The sequence below is a fragment of the Podarcis raffonei genome, chromosome 13 (genome assembly GCF_027172205.1).
Source record: "Podarcis raffonei isolate rPodRaf1 chromosome 13, rPodRaf1.pri, whole genome shotgun sequence".
Classification (NCBI taxonomy): Eukaryota; Metazoa; Chordata; class Lepidosauria; order Squamata; family Lacertidae; genus Podarcis; species Podarcis raffonei.
In genome coordinates this window covers 9,710,350-9,734,270 of record NC_070614.1, presented here as the reverse complement: position 1 = coordinate 9,734,270, position 23,921 = coordinate 9,710,350, and the positions used below count along the sequence as shown (strand labels likewise).

General features: G+C 44.7%; 1 protein-coding gene across 6 annotated transcripts in view; it reads left to right on the top strand.

Moving 5' to 3' along the window:
* ANKRD17 (ankyrin repeat domain 17) overlaps nt 1–23,921 on the top strand; it is a 111,127-nt gene that overhangs the window by 71,798 nt on the left and 15,408 nt on the right. For 3 of the 6 annotated variants that reach the window (XM_053362139.1, XM_053362137.1, XM_053362140.1), the window contains exons 14-25: nt 3,359–3,461; nt 5,289–6,047; nt 8,855–9,003; nt 10,060–10,171; nt 11,076–11,221; nt 12,388–12,530; nt 13,741–13,954; nt 15,617–15,792; nt 17,255–17,417; nt 17,905–18,000; nt 18,992–19,108; nt 21,695–21,866. In XM_053362139.1, coding sequence (XP_053218114.1) covers nt 3,359–3,461; nt 5,289–6,047; nt 8,855–9,003; nt 10,060–10,171; nt 11,076–11,221; nt 12,388–12,530; nt 13,741–13,954; nt 15,617–15,792; nt 17,255–17,417; nt 17,905–18,000; nt 18,992–19,108; nt 21,695–21,866 — 2,350 coding nt within the window. The remainder of the gene's footprint in view (nt 1–3,358; nt 3,462–5,288; nt 6,048–8,854; nt 9,004–10,059; nt 10,172–11,075; nt 11,222–12,387; nt 12,531–13,740; nt 13,955–15,616; nt 15,793–17,254; nt 17,418–17,904; nt 18,001–18,991; nt 19,109–21,694; nt 21,867–23,921) is intronic. The other 3 variants (XM_053362138.1, XM_053362142.1, XM_053362141.1) reach the window with 3 other exon arrangements.

Below are 23,921 nucleotides of genomic sequence, written 5' to 3'. Positions count from 1 at the left end.
CCAGTACCCTCAGAAGAACACTCATCAGGTGTCTACTTAGTCTTCTTTGTAGTTCCCAAGAAAGACCACAAAGCCTGGAAGGCAGTACTTGATCAGAAGGATGATCAGTTGCTGGGTGATCAGAATTTTCTGGATGGAATCCCTAGCATCCATCAAGCAGTCCCTTCATCTCAACAACTTCATGACATCCATTGACTTACAGGATGCATACCTGCATCTTCCTATTAATCCCAAGTACCACAAGTATCTCCAGTTCTTCATTGACCTGCACCATTACCAATTCATAGCCCTCCTGTTTGAATTGTCCTCATTTTCAAGAGTCTTCGTGAAGATAATGGTTGCCCTGGTAGCTCACCTCCACCAACAGGTCAACCACAACTACCAGTACTTAGACAACCTTCTCATCCATTCTCCAACCATGAGCCAGGTAGCCCGCCATCTTTAGGGCATTTTGAGGACCCTCCAAACCCACAGATTCATCATCAGCCAGGAAGAGCCATTTCCTCCATATGTAGTTCCTCATACATCTTTGTGCACTGATAAATGCCACCTGTCTTCTGAAAGGATCATCAAGATCAAGGCAGCAGCCACGTTCCTTATATCTTCCAAAAGGATGGGCATCACGTTATTGGTTCGTATCCTGGGCCTATGCATGTCAGCCTCACAAGTCTCCCAGTGGACCAAGCTTCAAGTGAGACCACTCCAGTGGTTCTTTCTACCACACCAGTGGTTGATCATTCACAGCAAACACTGCTACATCTCAGTCCCTCCATGCCTGAGAGAGACCATGTGCTGTTGGAGCAGGGATTGCAACCTCTGAAAAGGAACCCAATTCAGAGATCCCCCAAAGACAACCATAACATCAGACACTGCCAGCCTGCAGGGCTGGAGAGCACATTGTGAGAGGCAACTGGTCCAGGTGGACTGGACACCTGTTGAGTCACAGCACAGCATCAACTGACTTGAACTTTAGCATAGCTGGCCACTTAGCACAGCTGGCCACTTAGCACTTCTTCCACAGCTTGCCTCTGTCTCACATCCTAATCAGAACGGACAACACAAGTGTTTGCTTCTATGTCAACGGGGAAGGCTGGACCAAAGCAGTGGATTGGTAACAGGAAACAACAATATTCCTGCTCTGGGTTTGAGAACTCCCTTCTCAGCGGAACATATGTCCTGGATGTCCAACACACAAACTGACTGGTTGAACTGCACCAGACTGAACCCAGGGAAATGGACACTAGACAATGTATTGTTTCGACACTTTCAGTAAGTCCTTGGTCCATTAGACATAGACCTCTTAGCCTCCAAGGTGAACCACCAGCTTCCTTACCACTACTCAATGTTCAAGGATCCAGGAGTGAAAACCTGGGTCTTGGGGTCTCCACTATGCCTTCCTGCCAGTAATGATTCTGCCCAGAGTTCTTTGCAAACTACAGGGGGGGGAGGCACAGCTAATCCTGGTGGCTCCCTATTGGGATCTTGACCCTGGCAGTGAATAAACCCCCCAATGGACACTTCTAACCAGACCAGACTTCATTTCACAGGGACCAGTCCTGTATCTGGACTCAGCCTAGCAATACCTAACTGCATTTGAATGGCAATGTCTGAAGAACTAGGAGCTCTCACTGATTTCCACAATTGTGCACTCCCGACACCCCTTCACATCTACCAGATGATGTGGAGGGCCTTTCTTAAATGGCCCAGGCGCAGGCAAGTTTCGGCAGAAACCACCTCCATCCCTGACTTATTGGTGTTCCTACAGGAAGGCCTTCAACAAGGGCTCAAAACTTATATGCCTAAACAACAAGTGGTGGCCATTTCTTCTATAATATTATTAATAATAATTTTCCTATTTATATATCACCTATCTGTCTAGGTTGCCTCAGCCACTCTGGGCTGCTCCCAACAAAATATTAAAAACATTCTATTCTGGCATGGCCATATATGCCCACTCTGACCACTCACTAGTAAAACACTTGCTCCATGGCTCTCCAGTTATTCACTGTTTTCCTTCCTGGGATCTTCACAAAGTGCTCTCAGCTCTCCAATGACCAGCTTTTGAGCCACTGAAAGAAGTACCATTGAAGATCCTCTCTTTTCATGTCCTGTTCCTGGTTCCATCACCTCAGCCCACAGAGTCTTCAAGATCAATGCCCTTTTGGTAGCAATGTGTCTCGGTGTCTTCCATAGTGACAGAGTGATTCTCCAGTTGGATACCACCTTCCTTCCCAAGGGGCTGTTTCATTTTCCGTACGAAGTCATCTTGCCCACCTTCTGCCCAAATCCATCACACAACTTGGAGAAGGCTTGGCGTTCCCTCGATGTTTGCCCATATATATATATTGCCCATACAACGGACATACGGCAAACTTCCTCCCTCTTTGTCTCATTTCACCCCTCCTCCCTGGAGCAGAGGGTGACACCAACTATGCTTCCCAGATGGATAAAAGTGTCCATTTCACTGTCCTACAAGGCACAGAAACTGCCAGTTCCCAAACACCCGACCGCCCATTCCATGAGAGCAGTGGCAACTTCTGCTGCTTTTTCTCCAAATGCCTCCTTGTTAGAAATATGGGGACCTGAGCGCCCCCAAGCACGTACACCAGGCACTTTTATGTTGGATGCCTTTGCTTCCTCTGAACTGGCATTTGTTGAGGGTCTTACAGCAGGCTCTCCCACCGTAATAACTTGTTGCAATTGAAACCCACCCTAGCTGGGTGATCTTCTGCACGTCCCAACCCAGTGATGCTATGCTAGCAGGCGAAATAGTACCATTGTACCTACCTGAAGGGTAGATCTGCTAGTCTAGTGTAACATCTCTGGGGCCACGCTTTTGCATGGTCCGTAACACCTCTTCCCACCTCCATTTGCGCAGCTAGCTTTCAGTTAATGGTTTGTTGTGAGAAATAGGTTAACGCTATTCCGAGTTTCAGTTGTGGACTGTTGATGCTTGTCGAGTACGCAAAACTGAAGAGGGGCCAGCCTATTTTTTTGTAAAAGCTACTCCTGCCTTCGTCCGCTAGAGGCACAATAAGACCCAACCCAGTGATACTATATTGGATGAGCAGATCTACCTTTCAGGTAAGCACAGTGGTACTTTTTACCCAGTTAACTCTCTTGAGATGCGTATGTGGACAATTTTGGGACTTCACACTTGTCTTAAAGCAATTTTCATTACACTAGGAAAGCTACTTCTGTTAGTACAAATCAAAGCATAAGCCATCTGAAGCTGTAACTATTGGTGCTGAGTCTATTGTATGAATTGTGAGATGTTTATACATGCCACTTCGTTGGAACAGTTTGTTTTGGTCATGTAGGACAACAAAGGATGTAACCTTAGTGTCCCCTCTTCTAGGCTCCTCGTGTGCCAGTGCAGGCACTTCCCATGGTCGTCCCTCCCCAAGAGCCTGACAAACCCCCTGCCAACGTCGCCACAACCCTTCCCATCAGAAATAAAGGTCAGTTGTAGTTCTACAGATTATCAGTAAAATACGTTTTGTAGGTGTAATGTGAGGATTGCTTTCAATTCTTCAACATCTCTCTAGTTTCTCTAGTGGGTATTTGTGGAAAACAAAATTATTAAGGGATGTTTTCCAGGAAATCTGTCTTTATGTATAAGTTAGCTAAATTGCTGGATTGGGTTTTCACATTAATAAGGAGACATTTTTCATGGTGGAGCAACTGAGAGATAATTGTGGTGTTAACAATTGTTCTGGCAGAATTTCTGGCTAGCACTACACCGATAAATTTTGATATGCGTGCACTTTGAATGTTGTCATTAAAATATTATTGTTAGGTATAATTTTTAACACATTTATCCTTTTTAAGATACACTTCTCTGTAAAGGATTGTTAATAACTCTCCTATATTTGGGAGAAAGGAGTGAACAACTTATTTAGAAACTGGGGTGCTTGCATTCAGATGAGGGGATGTTGCCTTCTATCTTACTGTGTTTTTGTTTGTCTATTAAAATAAAAGCGTAATTCTGTCCCTAGTGATGCATCTACAGCTAAATCACTGTAATGTTGCTCAAATTGGTTAAAAAAACAACAACCCATGAAAAGACTTGTAATCTAGCAGTTGTTATTCTGCAGTGATGGGATTATTTGCTTTTCAGTTCAGGAAACTCAGATTGGTGGCATGTGCAAAGCCACTTCTTACGTAGAACATGGAAGTGTACTCACTGTAGGCTTTTTTAATGATTTCCATTTTTGAAGATTGGGCACTGTGCACAAGCCCTCAAATGTTAAAAGGTAAAGGGGCCCCTGACCATTAGGTCCAGTCGCAGACGACTCTGGGGTTGCGGCGCTCATCTCGCTTTATTGGCTGAGGGAGCCGGCGTACAGCTTCTGGGTCATGTGGCCAGCATGACTAAGCCGCATCTGGCAAACCAGAGCAGCGCACGGAAACACGGTTTACCTTCCCACTGGAGCGGTACCTATTTATCTACTTGCACTTTGGTGTGCTTTTGAACTGCTAGGTTGGCAGGAGCAGGGACCGAGCAACGGGAGCTCACCCCGTCATGGGGATTCGAACCACTGACCTTCTGATCGGCAAGCCCTAGGCTCTGTGGTTTAACCCACAGTGCCACCCGCGCTAACAAGCTAACATTTTTAGTAAGGTACCAATATAGTGTTTAAACTTCATAGAGGCATTCAAAGAATGTGTTTTTGCATTAAACGATGCACACACCAGCCCCACTTCCAGCTTCCCTTCCCGCTTGACCTCTATCCTTCCCACATTGAGTATGGTGGTCTGAATGGGAATTCTTCATACATTTGGTTTGAACATGCTTAGTATCTCACTGCTGCCGAGAACCTCAGTCCTGCGGGTTTCCAGATCGCGAGGAAGATTCTAAGCACTTTCAGTCAAATGTCCATAGCCTCTTCCTTCGTCCCTCCCCAATCAATGCGGGAAGGTTGGGGGTGTAGTGTGGACATGGGAATGGGGTCATATGGACTGCACCCTACAATTTAAGTGCATGTGTGTTCTTTGAATGGCAAATAGGTTGCAAAGCTACTGCAGTTTATGTACCCTTTATCTGAAGTGCACAGCTATTGTACAATATCTGTATCCTGAAGCAACCAAGCTCTTTTGGTTTACAATCTTAATCCCTCAATAAAATGCTCAGAAGAAAAATAGGTATGTCTCTTTTCCCCATAGAGACAGTTCACCTTTTGTAGATTCCACAATGTGTTTGTGCTTTCTTGATCAGTCAGTCTGTAATGAGAATGCTGTTCACATGCACTTCCATTTGGTTCTGAGGGAGTTTCTCTTTCACACAGCCACTTCCAAACAAAAGTCCAGCAACCATTTGCAACCAAACAGCCCAGATGTACAAGGTTACATCGCCAATCAGTCTCCAGAGAGTATTGTTGAGGAGGCTCAGGGCAAGCTGACAGAGTTGGAGCAAAGGATAAAGGAGGCCATAGAGAAGAACGCTCAGCTGCAGTCTTTGGAATTGGCCCACGCCGACCAGCTGACCAAGGAGAAGATTGAGGAGCTGAACAAAACGAGAGAGGAGCAAATTCAGAAGAAGCAAAAGATCTTGGAGGAGCTGCAGAAAGTCGAGCGGGAACTGCAGCTGAAAACCCAGCAGCAACTGAAAAAGCAATACCTGGAGGTTAAAGCGCAGAGAATTCAACTTCAGCAGCAGCAGCAGCAGCAACAGTCGTGTCAGCACTTAGGACTTCTGACTCCCGTCGGAGTAGCAGAGCAGCTGACCGAGGGAGACTATGCACGCTTGCAACAGGTGGACCCGTACTTGCTCAAAGACGATCCCCAGCAAACGGCGGCCCAGATGGGCTTCGCTCCAATCCAGCCCCTTGCAATGCCTCAAGCTTTGCCTCTTTCTGCGGGTTCCTTACCTCCAGGGTCTATTGCAAATCTTACAGAACTGCAAGGTGTCATAGTTGGACAGCCAGTACTGGGCCAAGCACAACTTACAGGGCTGGGGCAAGGAATTCTGACAGACGCACAGCAGGGGTTAATGGTAGCCAGCCCTGCCCAGACCCTCAATGACACACTGGATGACATCATGGCAGGTGTGTATAACTTGTTACATACAAGTGCAATGTCGTATGCTTAAAAAAATAAAAATAAAAAAGCAGTTGAGGCATGCCAACATTTTTATTTTCTTTCAGCTTTACAAAGCCTGGGTTGTTTTGGCCCCTTATTTTAGAATAAGGAATACCTGAAACCAACATTCACATTTAAGTTTGCTTTTGGCGAGTTACGTTGTCCCTTTCAGTCCCAAGCTCCGGAAGTCAGAGGTTTTTGCCTTGATAAAGGATGCTGTGTTCCTTGCCCGCTCCCATGAATTAATTTCTCTTTTTAATTACAGCCCATTCATGTTTCTGAAATACATGAAAAATACTTTGAATTGGCTTGAATTAACACTTTGAATTGTAGAAGAACATTACTTTGGGAAGGAGGACTTGGATAAGAAATTGAATTTTCTACTTTTTTCACTTCCACAATAATGTTCTGAAGAGATCATAGCCAAGATCGATCTAGCCATATTAATGCGCTCCTTCCAGAGCTCTGGGGCTGCAACAGAGTTCTCCATTCCCTTCCATCCCCATTGCATAAACTGAACTAAACCAGGAAGGCCTTTTCTGCATGGACCTCCATTTGTGCAAATCGACTCTGGGTTTACACTGGCATTCTTTTGTTAACCTGAGTTCATGGTTGTTTTGGTTTAGCAGAATAGGTGTGGCCAGTTCAGATTCATCTGACCACTCACAGCCAGACAACGTCTTTTGGTCAACCCTTTGAACATGCGAGAAGCAGAAAGATAGCAGTAGTGAAAATAGGGTCATCACCGTAACCTGGCTTTTTAAAGATGATCTGTGCTGCCATTTGTAAATTTTACCGATTTACAAGTATTGAAGCTTCGCTCTTCAGTCCAAAGAGTTTACTGTGCAAGTCAAGCTGCCCTTTCTCCTTGCATCTGCCACAGGCCCTTCATTTCATTTCAGCAGCCTGACTCTTGGGTTAAAAAGGTAAAGGGACCCCTGACCATTAGGTCCAGTCATGACCGACTCTGGGGTTGCAGCGCTCATCTCGCTTTATTGGCCGAGGGAGCCGGCGTGCAGCTTCCGGGTCATGTGGCCAGCATGACTAAGCCGCTTCTGGCGAACCAGAGCAGCACACAGAAACGCCGTTTACCTTATTTGCCCTTAAATATGCCAACTGGTCTGTGACTTGGCCAGAAATCTGTTTTTTGAGTTTTTTAGAAAAAGGATAGGATTGAGTTGGAATTTCATTTACACAAAGAAGTTGTTTAGCACCTTTTCAGAAGCTTTGTGGTGATACTAATAGAATATTGGTAATTTTCATCTTCTGGTGTGTAGACAGCTTGTTTCTTGATACCAGTCATATTGAATCTGAGTTTGAGCAGTTAGTGGTCTTCTTGCCCCGTGCTCTCATAGTTATAGCCATGTACTGATACATAAAGATGTTAACCTTAATTATAGGATAAAAGGTATGAGAGACCACAACATGGTAATTTACTTGCTCAAAAAATTCATATTCTGCTGGCAGTTAAGATTTGTTTCAGTGTGTATCAATGTTTTCTAAGACAATTAAAATAAAGATAATGTGAGCTCTGACTCTGAATTTGCTATTTCTTGTTCGACATCAAATTCTCAAGGTTTTGATTTCCCCCTGGATATTTTTTTTTTGGTGAGAGAAGCTTCCTAAAGATATTTAATACAATTGACTTGATTCAAGGACTGGTTCACATGTCATCCTAAACCATGACTTCTCCGGGAGCAGGACTTGGGCAGGATTCCCCCCCTTCTTTCCCTGAATCCCTTTATGTCATTTGTACCCAGAAATCATGGTTTGTAACAAATTATTGTATTTACTTGAATGTAATGTGCACCTTTTTTGGCGAAATCACATCGCGAAAATTAGGATGTGCATAAGATACGATGGCGCTTTAGATTCGATTTCAACCTTGAAAAACACCGCTGACATAGCAAATACTTTTTTGGTTTCAAGGCTGTGGAAATTGAGGTGTGCATTAGATTCATTGGCACATTAGATTCGCATAAGTACAGTATAGTTAGCTTAAACTAGCTTCAGAAAGCATGATTTGAAGTCAGATTGTTCTGAAACTGATATGAGTTTGAAGAAGAGGCCCTGGTCCGGATGCCACAACAATCAAACTGTTAAAAAAGGTGAAAGTAAAGCAGTTGTAGTCCTCCTGGCCATGCAGAAAGTGTTGGAGCCCAAGACTCACAAAAATTCCTACGTATGGTTGTCTCACTAAAGCATGACTTTGTACGACATGCAAACTGGGCCAGTGCCTTCTATCCTAGGTCAGATATTTTGAGCATAGTTCCCTGAGTTAAGGAATCCCTATAGTTCTTCTCATTAAATACTCTGATCCATACATAATTGTAACTTTGTGGTTTTCGTTGAGTAGAAGCAGAAATATTTTAAGAGGGATTGGAGGATGGCTGTTGGGTTCTAACAATCCAGTCCCAGATAGCCATTTTTTAAATCTCTATTCTATCAAACCTTCCATTTCTCAGCAACTCTTCTCTGACTTAGCAGTACATTCCAAACAAGAATTAAATTGGTACAGACTAAATTTTGGACTGCTCTCATTAGGGCCAAATGCTGTCAATCTGCCCCCATACAGCTAACTCTTCTTGGCTATGTTTTTACCCCAATGAAAGAAAGGCAAGAGCGTGGCATGTTTTGGAGATTGATTCAGCCTAAAGAATACCGCGTTTCACATCTTGCCTAACATGCAGCTTTTAATTAGACCATTTTGAGAAACTTTCAGAAGTTCTAGCTAATCATGCATCTAATAAGCACAATTGTTCTCTCCCAATAGCAGTGAGCGGAAGAGCGTCTGCGGTGTCCAACACCCCTACCCACAGCATCGCGACGTCTGTCTCCCAGCCTCAGACACCAGCTCCGAGCCCTATCATTTCTCCCTCAGCCATGCTACCAGTCTACCCTGCCATAGATATTGATGCGCAGGTAAGCCAGAAATAAGCCATAGACTCGCATACTCACCCCTCCTCCAGTTCGAAGAAGTTTAAAGCTGCTTCTTGTGTTTTTGATCAAAGCGCACTTGCCTGTTACATCTGACTATCATGAGCCATGATTTGAACCTAACCATGGTTAGAGAAAATAATCCTGGTTTGTTAGATAAACCTCTTAATACACATGAAGATGGGAGAACACGAACCCAGTGTTTACCACAGGGTGTCCTTGTTGCATCACATCACAACTTATGATATATGAACTGGACTGGGCATGTACATTTACTCAGTTCTGAATTGTGCTTTTGTGTTTTGTTTTTGACATGGAGACAGTAGGAACATTTTTGGGAAGTATGACTCCCGGTTTATATAATAATAATAATAATAATAATAATAATAATAATAATAATAATTAATAATAATAAATTTGTTGATTTATTATTTTTTGTATTTGTATTTATTATTTGTATCCCGCCCATCTGGCTGGGTTTCCCCAGTCACTCTGGGTGGCTTCCAACAAAGACCAAAAATACTGTATTTTTTGCTCTATAAGACTCACTTTTTCCCTTCTGAAAAGTAAGGGGAAATGTGTGTGCATCTTATGGAGCGAATGCAGGCTGCATAGCTATCACAGAAGCCAGAACAGCAAGAGGGGTTGCTGCTTTCACTGCGCAGTGATCCCTCTTGCTGTTCTGGCTTCTGAGATTCAGAATATTTTTTTTCTTGTTTTCCTCCTCCAAAAACTAGGTGTGTCTTGTGGTCTGGTGCGTCTTATAGAGTGAAAAATATGCTACACTAAAATGTCACACATTAAAAACTTCCCTGAATTGGTGATTCTTTATCAGAGACTGAATTAGGTGGATTTCCTAAATTGCACTGTGTTTATTACAAAGCAGCTTTAGAAGCAGAGCATCTCGTCCAAAGACTCTACAGGCAATAATATTTCACATTTAATGATGTTTGTTGTAGTAATAGTAGTTAAATGGTGTACATTTCCTCCACAAAGTATAAGGAAAGCCATTAACGTGTTGAAATGGCCTTTGTCTTCCAGACTGAAAGTAACCACGACACTGCGTTGACCCTTGCATGTGCTGGTGGACATGAGGAGCTGGTGCAAACGCTCCTAGAGCGGGGAGCTAATATTGAGCACAGGGACAAAAAAGGTACATGCCTGCTGAAAAAGTAATGGTATAAACAGAGTTTTCTGTAGATGACAGATTTACTTATGCTGGTTTTGACCTTTAAAGCCCTATGCGGCCTAGGACCCTCGTACCTACGGGACCACCTCTCCTGGTATGTCCCACAGAAGACCCTAAGGTCTATGAATAATAATAGCTTAAAGGTCCCGGGCCCTATGGAAGTCAGACTGTCCTCCACCAGGGCCAGGGCTTTTTCAGTGATGGCCCTGACCTGGTGGAATGCTCTGTCCCACGGGACTAGGGTCCTGCAGGACTTTATCTCCTTCCGCAGGGCCTGTAAGACAGAGCTATTCCTCCTGGCCTTCAATTTCAATTAGCCTGATCCTCTTTTCCCTTTCCTCTTCTATGAAGAAACCCTTTCTGGGACCCCACATTTAAATTCTTGTTAACCCACCTCCTTGCTGGCCCTAGTAGGACCAACTTGGCCAGTTAGCCCTGGTGATCATTGTGTCTGGCCCCATGTCTACTGACTGGGGGCCCCCCAAAAAAATGACCCCTGAATTTTTGAATTTTATTGATATTGATGCTGCATTTTATGTTGTATTCTATGCTGTTTTATGTTGTTTTTAAGTCACATTTTAATCAGTGTTTTATATTTGCTGTTAGCCTCCCTGAGCCTGGTTTTTAAACCGGGAAGGGCGGGGTACAAATAAAAAATTATGATTATTTTATTCCCGTGGAAGGAGATCCTCCTCCAACTAATGTGTGTTTCTGATGTAGATAACATTTTCCACCTGCAAAATTAATTTGATTCCAGGTGTCCTGTATTAGGGTTGTTGTTCTTTTGGTTTCCTGTTAAAATTCGTTGTTTTCTTAGAAATGGGTGCAAGTCAAATATCCTTGAGCAGTGCCTATTTTCCCCTTCCAGGATTTACCCCCCTTATTTTGGCTGCTACAGCTGGTCATGTCGGTGTTGTTGAGATCTTGCTGGATAATGGTGCAGATATTGAAGCTCAGTCTGAGAGAACCAAGGACACCCCATTATCTTTAGCTTGTTCTGGAGGAAGACAGGAGGTGAAGTAAACAGTACCTATTCTTGCGTACTAACTGAAAGCCTTTCACTGTGATTAATGCTTGTCATATAACTCTAATCCTTGATTCTGAACACACTCCATGAAAGCTTCTTCAGCTGCTTCCAGTTAGAATGTACAGAATTCTAATCAATTTAAAAATAGGTGTTTCTGATCATCTCATCACTGCTGTACCTGAAGGGAAGGGAGAGCACACGAACTCCAGGCTCGTGAAGGCTAATGTTAAACATGTGTCTCTCAAACTGTTACTTCCAAACTGAGGTGCAGTATCAAAACGCCAGCTCAGCCCTAGACATGTAATATTTAACAGTAGTATTCTTTTTGCTAACCATATTTTATAACCAGTGTAATCTTCTGTTTTATGTTGTTTATTTGATTGTGCAAATTACATTGGTTCTTGTTTTCAGCAGCTTGGTATGTTGATGTAAGTCACCTAAAGACCACCCTCCAGTAGATGTCTTCTTTTTCATTATTATTATTATTATTATTACTGCTATTGGCATCTTTTTAATACTGTAACTGTGATTTAAGATATCTAAGGTAGAACCGGGTTAGGAGTTTGTCAAGTCTTCTCTGTTTACTCAGATTTTCCTTGGTACCCCAAAGGGCCAAAAAACAAGAAGTGCGTTTACTAGGTAAAATGGTGGTAGTTATCCAAAGAATTTTATGATTAGCTCCATGTATATAGAATCATACCACTTCAGAGTTGGATGGGACCCAAGGGTCATCTAATCCAACAAGTGACACTAATTTCAAAAAGGGTTCTCTGCTCCCATTTACCTTATAGAACATGTATTTAGGAAGCTTCTTCTGTGTTTCCTTGTTAATAAACGATGTCTAATTTAGGCACCATTTGTATATGAAGTGCCATTACAGCCCCAAGTCAGTGTATAACCATCTTGCATGGTTAAAGCAGATCTTCTAAGTGTTCATACCATGGCTTAGCACCACTAGCGTGGTACATAGCCATACATTCTCTCTGAGCCACGTGAGCAGAATTGTGCGTTCTACCTGGGGTAACACAGAGGTGGCAATAAGCCTCCATTTCCACGCTGTTGCCTGAGGGGCGTCTGACTGCAGTTCTGTGTTCAGGATGGGAGTGATAATCATTTCTCGAAGGTAACTATTTGTATTTTTACAACAATTCAGGTGGTGGAGCTTCTGTTAGCTAGAGGGGCAAATAAAGAGCACAGAAATGTTTCTGACTACACCCCTTTAAGCTTAGCTGCTTCTGGTGGTTATGTGAACATCATCAAAATACTGTTGAATGCCGGTGCAGAGATCAATTCAAGGCAAGTTCCCTTTTTAAGCTCCTGTTTATTTCATGCCGCTCTTGTTTCTTGTTATCTTCTTCCATTCTACCCTAGGTTCACAACAGGGTTCCAGGAGGACCCTTCTCATACCGAGAGAAGCTTTAGACTGGGCTCTTGATCCAAAGAAAGGGAAACAGAACAAATTATGAATGGCATCTATGCCCAGACCAGGTGTCCTGGTGGCCCTGTTGCTGCAATATAATTTAGTGGACTTCTAGTGCCTGTTGAATCCTATTGAGATAGATTTCTCTTTTTCTCTCCAGCAGCAATATGTCCTCCAACAGAATCGATTCCTTGTTATGATCCCTCTACCCTATCGAGTAATGTCAAAGCACCTTCTATGAGTCTTATTTTGATTTCATATGACAGCCCACTATTTACCATTTTACAGCTCAATGATGAACAGCTCAGTGATCCTGCTTGGAGATTGAATCCTCTCCTTCTACAGTGAAGAGAAATAGTTGATAGTCTGAAGCAATGGATAGGAGAGGGTTTTGTGCATAACAATCCTATTCAGTTTCCTGAGCCTTTGCTTTGGGAAACTCTAAAAGCAGTCATCTGGGGAGAATTCATCAGTGGATACTGTTACTGTAAAGAAAGAAAGGAACAAAACATGCACCTTACTGATCAAAGACATAGCTGAACTGGAAACTTAAATATAAATATACAGAGAGCAATCTGCTGTATAACAAATCCAAAGAGGAACTGAATTAAAAGCTCTTGAAATGATTATGATATTGGCTTGTAAATCTGATTATTGGCTTGTAAATTTACAAAACGTGTTTAAACCAATAGGTGCTAACCATAACTAATTACCCTTACAGGTACAGTGGACCCTCCAGATATGAACTTAATTCATTCTGGGGGTCCGTACATACCCCGAAAAGTCCTCATCTAGATGCGCTGCTTCTGTGCACAGCGTGATAGAGCGCTTCTGCGCATGCGCAGAAACCCGGAGGTATACACTTCTGGTTTTGCCGCGTTCACAACCCGAAAGTTATGTTACCCGAAGGTAACGTAATCCAAGTGTCCACTGTATACGGCCTCTGCAGCTCCCATTTAGAGGTCTACAGGCACCTATAGGTTCATATGTACGTGGACTTTCATATTACAGAAATAGGTAAATGCAAATTTAAAAATCACCATGCTATATAAAGTTAAAATGTAACCCGTGTTCATTTGTTTCCAGAACTGGTAGCAAGCTGGGCATCTCTCCATTAATGTTGGCAGCCATGAATGGTCATACTGCTGCTGTTAAGCTGCTGTTGGACATGGGTTCTGATATTAATGCACAGATAGAGACCAATAGGAATACTGCCCTGACACTGGCCTGTTTCCAAGGAAGAACCGAAGTGGTTAGCCTTCTCCTCGATAGAAAAGCTAATGTTGAGCACAGAGCTAAGGTAGGAAGTTCTTGGTTTAAATGTCTTCAGCTTAAATTTGTTAGTACTTCTATTACTTTTCACACTCCAGATGTTTATCTGCTCAGTCTTGAACGTACACAGCTATTCTGTGTCCACCGTCAGGGTAAACAAATTTTATTTGCTTCATTGGAGTGTTGACTTTATATCGTTCCTCGCTGCCTTGTGAGTAACTTTGCAAAAGGTGGGATATACACTTATTAAATACAGCAAAAAAAAATCATGCTTATTTATTTATTACATTTATATACTGCCCTTCTGGCTAGGCACCCAAAGAGGTTTACTAGGCAAAATCCTAACATGGAAAAATGGGACAGAATATTTTCAGGCAAATTTCAGGAGTTGATGCTGCCTCTAGCTCCCTGGCCTGTGTTTCTTCTCTTAAGCCTTTCCTCAATGTCAGGGAACTGCCATCGCAGCCAGGAGTGGAGGAAGGGCTCCCAAGCGATGCCGGAGAAGGTCCCAGCAGGAAATGAGGGGACTCAGCTACCGGGGAAGGAAATCAGCGTTACACCAGGGAGAAAGGCGGGCAGAGGCAGGCTTCGGAGAGGTGGCTCCAGGACTCTTCACCAGAGACTAGTGGGGAGAGTACGGGTTCTCCACTGCCCACACCCACCCTGCGCAGAAGACTTCCGCGCAGGGAGGCTAGGTGGAGACTATCCGTCAAGGAACTTTTATGTTGGAAGAAGTTCAGGAAACGCCCACTGACGGATTCTGCCAGTGACTGAGACAGATGCGGAATCAGGGCTGTCCAGCCAGGGGAAGGTTTATCCAGGCAACCTCGCCGAGAGTGGCGGCAACTTACGCACGAGCAACCCCCAAATCCCATTACACTCAAGGCCCACAGACTTGCCTTAAGCAGCCCCAGGGAAGGTGGGGTTGCCCCAGTAGTTATCTCAGACTGTTGATGGCCCTTTCTGGAGTTGGTATCCATCCATTCGAGGAGCACATGTGGTTTGTAGTCCTTTGCTTCTGTTTTAAATCATCACTATGGAAGATGAAACAGGTTTGATGTGGATGAGGGGGTGAGTTTTAAAAAGTAAGTAAAAGGAGGGAGTTCTTTATTCCCAACACATTCTATTTGGTGAGAAGTGGAATGGGTATAAAGTGATGAATCTGTTGGCTCTCTCTTCATTCAGCTATTAATAGTTGAATATTCCATACAGTAGAGTGCCTGATAATAAACATACCTGAAGGAGCGTCTCTACCGCCATTGTTATACCCGGACACTGAGGTCCGGCACCCAGGGCCTTCTGGCGGTTCCCTCACTGCAAGAAGCCAAGTTACAGGGAACCAGGCAGAGGGCCTTCTCGGTAGTGGCACCCGCCCTGTGGAACACCCTCCCACCAGATGTCAAAGAGAACAACAACTACCAGACTTTTAGAAGACATCTGAAGGCAGCCCTGTTTAGGGAAGCCGTTTAACTGACCATTGTATTTTAATATTTTGTTGGAAGCCTCCCAGAGTGGCTGTGGAAACTCAGCCAGATGAGCGGGGTATAAATAATAAATTATTGTATTATTATTATTATGATTATTATTATTATGAGTTAACAGTTGTCACTGATACTCTATAAACCAGAAATGAATTTTGCCTTCTCGTAGCTATAGATTTCCACACATTTCTAATGTATTCTTAACCTAGACCGGCCTGACACCCCTAATGGAAGCTGCCTCTGGTGGATATGCGGAAGTAGGCAGAGTTCTTCTAGACAAAGGTGCAGATGTAAACGCTCCGCCAGTCCCTTCTTCAAGAGACACAGCTCTGACCATTGCAGCAGACAAAGGGCATTACAAGTTCTGTGAGCTGCTTATTAGCAGGTACCATATTTGATACGATTTGAAGGGGAGGATCAAGAGGCCTAGGTTACAAAGAATGTCACTGGCTCTAGGATCCTGATATGCTATCGATGGGTGTTTACTAATGAGTTTCGTTGAGCCCACACAGAAGTTGCACTTACAAGAGTAGAAGAGTTGGTCTGATGAGAAAGTTTTGATTGGTGAATTTTTCAGGAAACAACTGTGTATGCTTTAAATTGTGCATCTTCATTGAAGGTCTGGCGTAAATGTTCCATTCCTCAGCGGCAATTCCATAATTGCAATTCCAGAGGCACTACTATAGAGCAAAGCAGGAAATTCTAGTTCTGATGTGGCACTACAAGTCCTCCTATGTTAGCTGCACGATGACAGAATTACGTTTTTATTATATAGGAAGAAAATGGCATCTGTTAAGATAGAAGGTGTGCAGATGCCAGGAGTTCATGTTTCAGAAATGAACTACCGTATTTTTCGCTCTATAGGACGCACTTTTCCCCCTCCAAAAATGAAGGGGAAATGTGTGTGCATCCTATGGAGCGAATGCAGGCTTTCGCTGAAGCCTGGAGAGCGAGAGGGGTCGGTGCGCACCGACCCCTCTCGCTCTCCAGGCTTCAGGAAGCTATCCGCAAGCCTTTGGAGCCCGGCGGGAGTTCCTGCCAGGCTCCCAAGACTTGCGGATAGCAGCCTGCAGCCCAAAGCCCATGGAGCGCAGCGCTGCGCACCCTGGGCTTTGGGCAGCTATCCACAAGCCTTTGGAGCCCGGCAGGGGTTCCTGCCGGGCTTCCAAGGCTTGCGGATAACAGGCAGCAGCCCAGATCCCGGGGAGTGCAGTGCTGCGCACCCCGGGCTTTGGGCAGCTATCCGCAAGCCGTCAGAGCCCGGCGGGAGTTCCCGCCAGACTCAGAAGGCTTGCGGATAGCAGCAAGCTCCGGGAGCAAAGGCGAGGATGCGCGCAACCTTGCCCCAGCTCCTGGACCCGTTCTGGGGTCGGGGGAAGCTCGGGCTTCCCCCGCTCTAGCCCCGCGGCTAAAAAGGAAGCCAAGATAGCGAGTGGGATCCATCCCGTTCGCTGTCTTGGCTTCTGCCAAAGTCGATTGCAGCCTCTCTCGGCTGGAGAGGTTGTGTGTGGCTAAAGAGGAAGCCAAGACAGCCAGCGGGATGGATCCTGCTGGCTGTCTTGGCTTCTTTGCTCTGGGGGGGGGGGATAATTTTTTTTCTTTATTTCCCCCCCCAAAAAACTAGGTGCACCCTATAGAGTGAAAAATACAGTATTTCAGAGTTGTTTAGAAATGGTTTTATGAAGAGCAGGTGATGTTCTCTAGAAGTGCTATCCCTCGAACTTCCACCACCTTTCTAAAGCCAGTAGCAATAACTAGTCCTTCAGTTCAATTTTGTGTGTTGTTGTTTTTTAAAATGGTAAAATATGCATTCAGTATTTTGATCAGGCTTTTTGATTTTTTTGTAGGGGAGCTCACATCGATGTCCGGAACAAAAAAGGAAATACTCCATTATGGCTTGCTGCAAACGGTGGTCATTTAGATGTTGTCCAGTTGCTAGTGCAGGCCGGAGCAGATGTAGATGCTGCTGATAACAGAAAGATAACTCCGCTCATGGCAGCCTTTCGAAAGGTAGAGTGAAAGCTTTTGCTTTTAACCCTCTTGATAAAAAAGAACTAATTTGTTGCAGCATGAATTTGGAAATATAACTGCATCACCCACACAGTGCATGGCAGAAATTTAATAAATGGACTGTTATGCTTCCCATAGCGTGCGGTTTTCAGGGGGGAGACTTATATAACCGTTGCAAAAAACAACATATTGGCAGTGTGTGCCATATTGCAATTGAATAAACTGCCCTCTCTGCTTTTCTGTATCTCAGAGTATTTTCAAATTCCTTGCTTTATTAAAGAAAACTGGAGTTTTTCCTTCCCTAGCTTCACAGATTGGCAATTTTTGTGTGCTTCTGAAGCTCCTGCTGCATTGGGGAATTGAGGTTGCTGCAGTTACTCTTTTCACTGAATTGTCTTTTATAGTTTAGTTATTTAACTCGATAGCATTTAAATGTGCAGTCTGCCTTCATGTGAGAGGGACTAATGCCTGAAACCTTCATTCTTAGGGTCATGTGAAAGTCGTACGCTACCTGGTAAAAGAAGTCAACCAGTTCCCATCAGATTCAGAATGTATGAGATACATAGCAACAGTTACTGACAAGGTAAGAATAATTCCCTGCTTAAATTACTCAGCAAAAGTTTGGTAAAACAAGTGTTTCCCAGTAAGCTGATGAATACATCATAAGTGCTTATGAAAACCTTGCACATCTCAACCCTGAACAGCATTGGACAGGCTCTTTTTCTCTGACTTTACACTCCCAATTCAGTTGTATGGCTTCATTCAAGAGCACACTATGTTTTAGTGTGTTTAAATATTTAACCTTCCTAATCCCAAAGTATGTTACACAGTTAAATACCACAGGAGGGGGGGTGGAATAAAATACAGACCAAAGTTACCATTATTAAATTTCTATGCCACCCTTCATCCGAGGATTCCAGGAAAGTTTACAATATAAAAACACAAAAATACAAAACAATAACACCCCACACCCCCACGCAGTTTAAAAGGTCATCAATAATTTAATTAGCCAAAGGTTGAAAAGCTCCTCTCCCTTCCCACTTTTTCGTATTATATTCATATCTGGTCTCAGCATAAGAAGTCCTTTCCTTGGTTCCAATGCCTTTTCCCCCAACCAAACTTTTTTCAGAACTAGAGGACTTCTGAATCCTGTTTTGCCATTTGGAATCTCTTGACTCCGACCCTGGAGAATTCTGTCCCTGTGGCATTTGCCATTCCACACAACCTTCCCAAAGCAATTACAACCCTTTCGTTTTTACTGGCAGAATAAAATCTCTCTCACAATGTGCTCTCTTGTTTGTCTCCTCTTCCATTCTTATACGAGGAGGCACAGCATATCCACAGTCATTAGCAGTTCAGCCCCTTTAATGCCACAGGAGCCTTCCAATCCATTCCTTTCATTTCTGCACTCTTGCCTGTTTGTTAAGCAGCTTCCCTTCCTTTGCAGGCCACAACGAGCCCCTCACGCTCCCTGTCAGTTCCCTCATTGCAGTGTTTGAGGCTGGTACATCCATTATTTGTTCAACTGCTTGTGCCAATTCAGAAATGATGTTCTTTTTGCATTGTCATCGCAGGAAATGCTGAAGAAGTGCCACCTCTGTATAGAATCAATTGTTCAAGCCAAAGACAGGCAGGCTGCTGAAGCAAACAAGAATGCAAGCATTCTTTTAGAGGAGTTGGATTTGGAGAAGGTAAGTAACGCTGCAAGTTCAGATTTTCGCTTTAGAACACTTTATAGGCTGGCTTTCTGTAGTTGCTCAAGGCAGGGCATGCAGGAATAGGAAAAAAATTAGCCATCAAAAACACTCCTTGTGGTGGAGTTGAGGAATCCCCCTACTGTAGGGGGGACAGTTTCCCGGGGACAGTCCCCGGATTTGCGAATAAGTCCCCGGACAAATTCCATCCCTGGAATGTCCCCAGATTTCATCTGATGTCCCTGGGAAACGCAGCAGTCTCAGCAGCCTGGAGCAGTTGGCTCTGGCTGGCTTCAGGAGCTGCTCAGAAGTTCCCATATGATGGTGGTGCAGGGGCTCTAAGATGCAGCTTCCGGGCTGCCTCCACCTTCCCTGACTCCAGCAACTAAGCTATGAAGGGAGGCTTCATGCTGCCTATCGGAGCAGCCTCCCAACTCCTACTTGCATGCAAGCAGGAGCAGGAGCAGGGATCTCTCAGCTGTGAAGGGAGGCTTCACGCAGCCTATCAGAGCTTGTGTGCAAGCAGGAGGGGGCAGGGATCTCTCAGTTAGGCATGGGGAAGCCTCCCTTCCCAGCTGAGGGATCCCTGTCCCCTCTGCTTGCACGCAAGTAGGAATGGGATTGGGGCTGCTCTGATGGGAAGGGAGGCATTGCGCTGCCCCAGTCTAGCTGCTGCCGGGGCTCTTGGCCCTCCTTCCCTGTCTTTCATGCCTGATCCACTGCACACTGCTTCCCCAACACCACCACCACCAAAGAACCAACAACTCAAGGGCTGCCCAGGCTCACGGAGAAAGGAGATAGAAGCCTTGGAGGAAGGCGGAACCTGGCGGTTGAGGTCAAGGTAGCGGCCGCCCCTCTGCCACTGCCATCGCTTCAGGATCAACGTCCCAAACGTGTCGTATTTACTTACTTAATTAATTAAAGGGTCCCGGATTCATTGAAAAGAATCTGGTAACCTTACCCTACTCTCTCCCTGAAAAGGAAAAGTTGCTAAAATGTTTAATTCCCAGCTGAAATAATCGCCCTGAATACACTGTGGGGCCAGAGGTTCAACCTCCTCCATGAGTGGAAAGCCTTTATGTTCAAATTTGAGAGGCTCTTCCAATAGAATCACAGAACTGTAAAGTTGGAAGGGACCACGAGGGTCATCTAGTCCAACCCCCTGCAATGCAGGAATCTTTTGCCCAATGTGGGTCTTGAGAACCTATGACCTTCAGATTAAAAGTCTCGTGCTTTACCAGTTGAGCAATCCCAGCTTCTGTGGCTCAAAGTGGGCCAGTGTGGTGTAGTGGTTAAGAGTGGTAGTCTCGTAATCTGGGGAACCGGGTTCACGTCTCTGCTCCTCCACATGCAGCTGCTGGGTGACCTTGGGCCAGTCACACTTCTTTGAAGTCTCTCAGCCCCACTCACCTCACAGAGTGTTTGTTGTGGGGGAGGAAGGGAAAGGAGAATGTTAGCCGCTTTGAGACTCCTTAAAGGGAGTGAAAGGCGGGATATCAAATCCAAACTCTTCTTCTTCTTCTTCTCATTGATAGACAGCTTGCCCACAAAGCTTGATTCTAGGCCACAGTGATCCATGTGACGGTCATCTCCAGGCTTGACTACTGTAATTCGCTCTACGCGGGGCTGCCCTTGAAGCTGACCCAGAAACTCCAGCGGGTGCAGAATGCTGCAGCGAGGCTCCTCACGGGGTCTCTGCCATGGGAGCATATTCACCCAGTGCTTTTCAAATTGTACTGGCTCCCGGTGGAGTACAGGGTCAGATTTAAGGTGCTGCTTTTGACCTTTAAAGCCCTTCACAGCCTAGCACCCTCGTACCTATGGGACTGCCTCTCCCGGTCTGCCCCATGGAGAGCCTCAAGGTCCATAAATAGCAATACCCTAGTGGTCCTGGGCCCTAAGGAAGTTAGATTGGCTTCAACCAGAGCCAGGGCCTTTTCAACTCTGGCTCCGGCCTGGTGGAACGCTCTGCCTCATGAGACCAGGGCCCTGCAGGATCTGATTTCTTTCCGCAGGGCCTGTAAGACAGAGTTGTTCTGCCTGGCCTTTGGCTTGGAGCCAATTTGATTCCCTCCCTCTCTTTCTTTTTTCCTTTCCTTCTCCTCCTGCGATGAGGCTACATTTTAATATTTTAATGTTTCAATATTTTAATGTTGTATTTTAATTTTGTTTTTAAGTTGTAATCATTCAACTTGTTTTTATTATTGCTTGTAAGCCGCTCTGAGCCTGGCCTTGGCTGGGGAGGGTGGGGTATAAATAAAAATTATTATTATTATTATTATATGATTTCCCCTCTGCTGGCTTCCACTTGGTCTGGATGCAGGATGATCGAATTAGCCACTTCGCCTTGGGCCTTTGACAGTGGGCTTGGGCAAGTTTCTCTTCCCACTAGCTCAGCCTTCCAGTGTGGGGAACTAGTTTAGAACTCTTGGAAGGCAAGGTGTTCTTATAAGTAACCAGCTGAGACTGATGCACAGCATCCAGTCCCTTCGTAATACTAAGCTGTAGTAGCCTTATCTGCCCAAGGTGCAGTTTCCTTTTGGCAGTTTCCTTTCCTCACTGTTGAATGAATTTGACTTGCAGCTACGGGAAGAAAGCAGAAGGCTGGCATTAGCTGCTAAAAGAGAGAAAAGGAAGGAGAAGAGAAGGAAGAAAAAGGAAGAGCAAAGGAGGAAGCTGGAAGAAATAGAGGCAAAAAACAAAGAGAATTTTGAACTGCAAGCTGCTCAAGAAAAGGAAAAACTAAAAGCTGAAGGTAGGTATTTGATTTGTACCCCATGGGCTGAGAGCAGGTTTCAGCAGTTGTCTAAAAAACACAAAAGATGGCTGTTTTTCCAATTTCAGCATCTCTCCTCTGAAACACAAGTGAATGCTAAATCATTAAATCCCGTCAGCTTGAATATATTCAATCAGTTAACATCTAATAGGAAATAATTACAAATAATTGAAGAAAATAGGACATTATCATAGATCAGTGTTAAAATCATGGGATAAAGATGAATGGCAGTCAATTACATAGTTTCTCTGCAACTGGTTTTTCCTTTCAACCGTCATGATAAGCATTTCACTAGCGGTGGGTTTTTTGTTTGTTGGTTTTGCAAAGGACTACCACTCTTGACAGAGGGACGCGGGTGGCTCTGTGGGTTAAACCACAGAGCCTAGGATTTGCCGATCAGAAGGTCGGCGGTTCGAATCCCCGCGACGGGGTGAGCTCCCATTGCTCGGTCCCTACTCCTGCCAACCTAGCAGTTTGAAAGCACATCAAAGTGCAAATAGATAAATAGGTACCGCTCTGGCGGTAAGGTAAACGGCATTTCCGTGCGCTGCTCTGGTTCGCCAGAAGCGGCTTAGTCATGCTGGCCACATGACCCGGAAGCTGTACGCCGGCTCCCTCGGCCAATAAAGCGAGATGAATGCCGCAACCTCAGAGTCGGTCACTACTCGACCTAATGGTCAGGGGTCCCTTTACCTACTTTACCTTACCACTCTTGACACGTGCAGTGGTGGAAACATTGCCTTTCATGAGCTTTTGGATAAACCACCTGGGTTGGGATCCAATGAGCTGCTTAGGTTCACACAAAGAGATTGAGTTCCCATTGGGGCATTTGACTACCTTGTGAGTAGCTGATCCTCCAAATCATCTGTCTAATTCTGATTGAACCTCTCTCTAAACAGCAGTTTGCCGCAAGGCACTCAAAGTTGTTGCTTGAAGTAAAATAAGTGTGGAGACTTGGACTTGTAGAAGTTGTTTTATGATTCTTTGGATCCTGGTTTTGAAGAGGTTGCATACAAAGGCCAATAGACAGAACATGACAGGCATTATTCACTGTTCAGTCCTAATTATAGTTGGTTCTCAACTTGCATACTAGTAAATAAGCATTTTTTATAAAAACAAGAGACTTGTGGCACAGTAAATACACATTTATTATGTCACAGATATCAGATGGACAAAATAATGTCCTGAGTTGCCAAAATAAATTTCTGCCATGAGACTCTTTGGGTTGTTATTGTTTGCTGAAAGCAACTAACATGGCTACGCCTCTGGAAAGTATCCCTTAGAGCAGTGTTGGCCAAACTCGGCCCTCCAGATGTTTTGGGACTACACCTCCCATCATCCCTGACCACTGGTCCTGTTAGGTAAGGATGATGGGTGTTGTAGTCCCAAAACATCTGCAGGGCCGAGTTTGCCTATGCCTGCCTTAAAGGTAAAAGGTAAAGGTACCCCTGCCCGTACGGGCCAGTCTTGACAGACTCTGGGGTTGTGCGCCCATCTCACTCAAGAGGCCGGGGGCCAGCGCTGTCCGGAGACACTTCCGGGTCACGTGGCCAGCGTGACATCGCTGCTCTGGCGAGCCAGAGCCGCACACGGAAACGCTATTTACCTTCCCGCTAGTAAGCGGTCCCTATTTATCTACTTGCACCTGGGGGTGCTTTCAAACTGCTAGGTTGGCAGGCGCTGGGACCGAGCAACGGGAGCGCACCCCGCCGCAGGGATTCGAACCGCCGACCTTTCGATCGACAAGCCCTAGGCGCTGAGGCTTTTACCCACAGCGCCACCCGCGTCCCTTAGAGCATATCAAAGTAGGAATCAGCCTTTCTCAATTGCAAATACTTAACTAAAATTGCTTATGTGAATACATTGTGGCTTATTCCAATATGTCATTATCCACCTATGCAAATAACCATTTGTGCCCATGTAAGCATGTTTCTAATCGAGAGTATTTGGAATCCCCTTATCCCAGGCCATTCAGATATGACTGTCCGCTTTTCCACAGGTTGCTCTAAGAGCTTAATCCTTCCAAACCCTCTT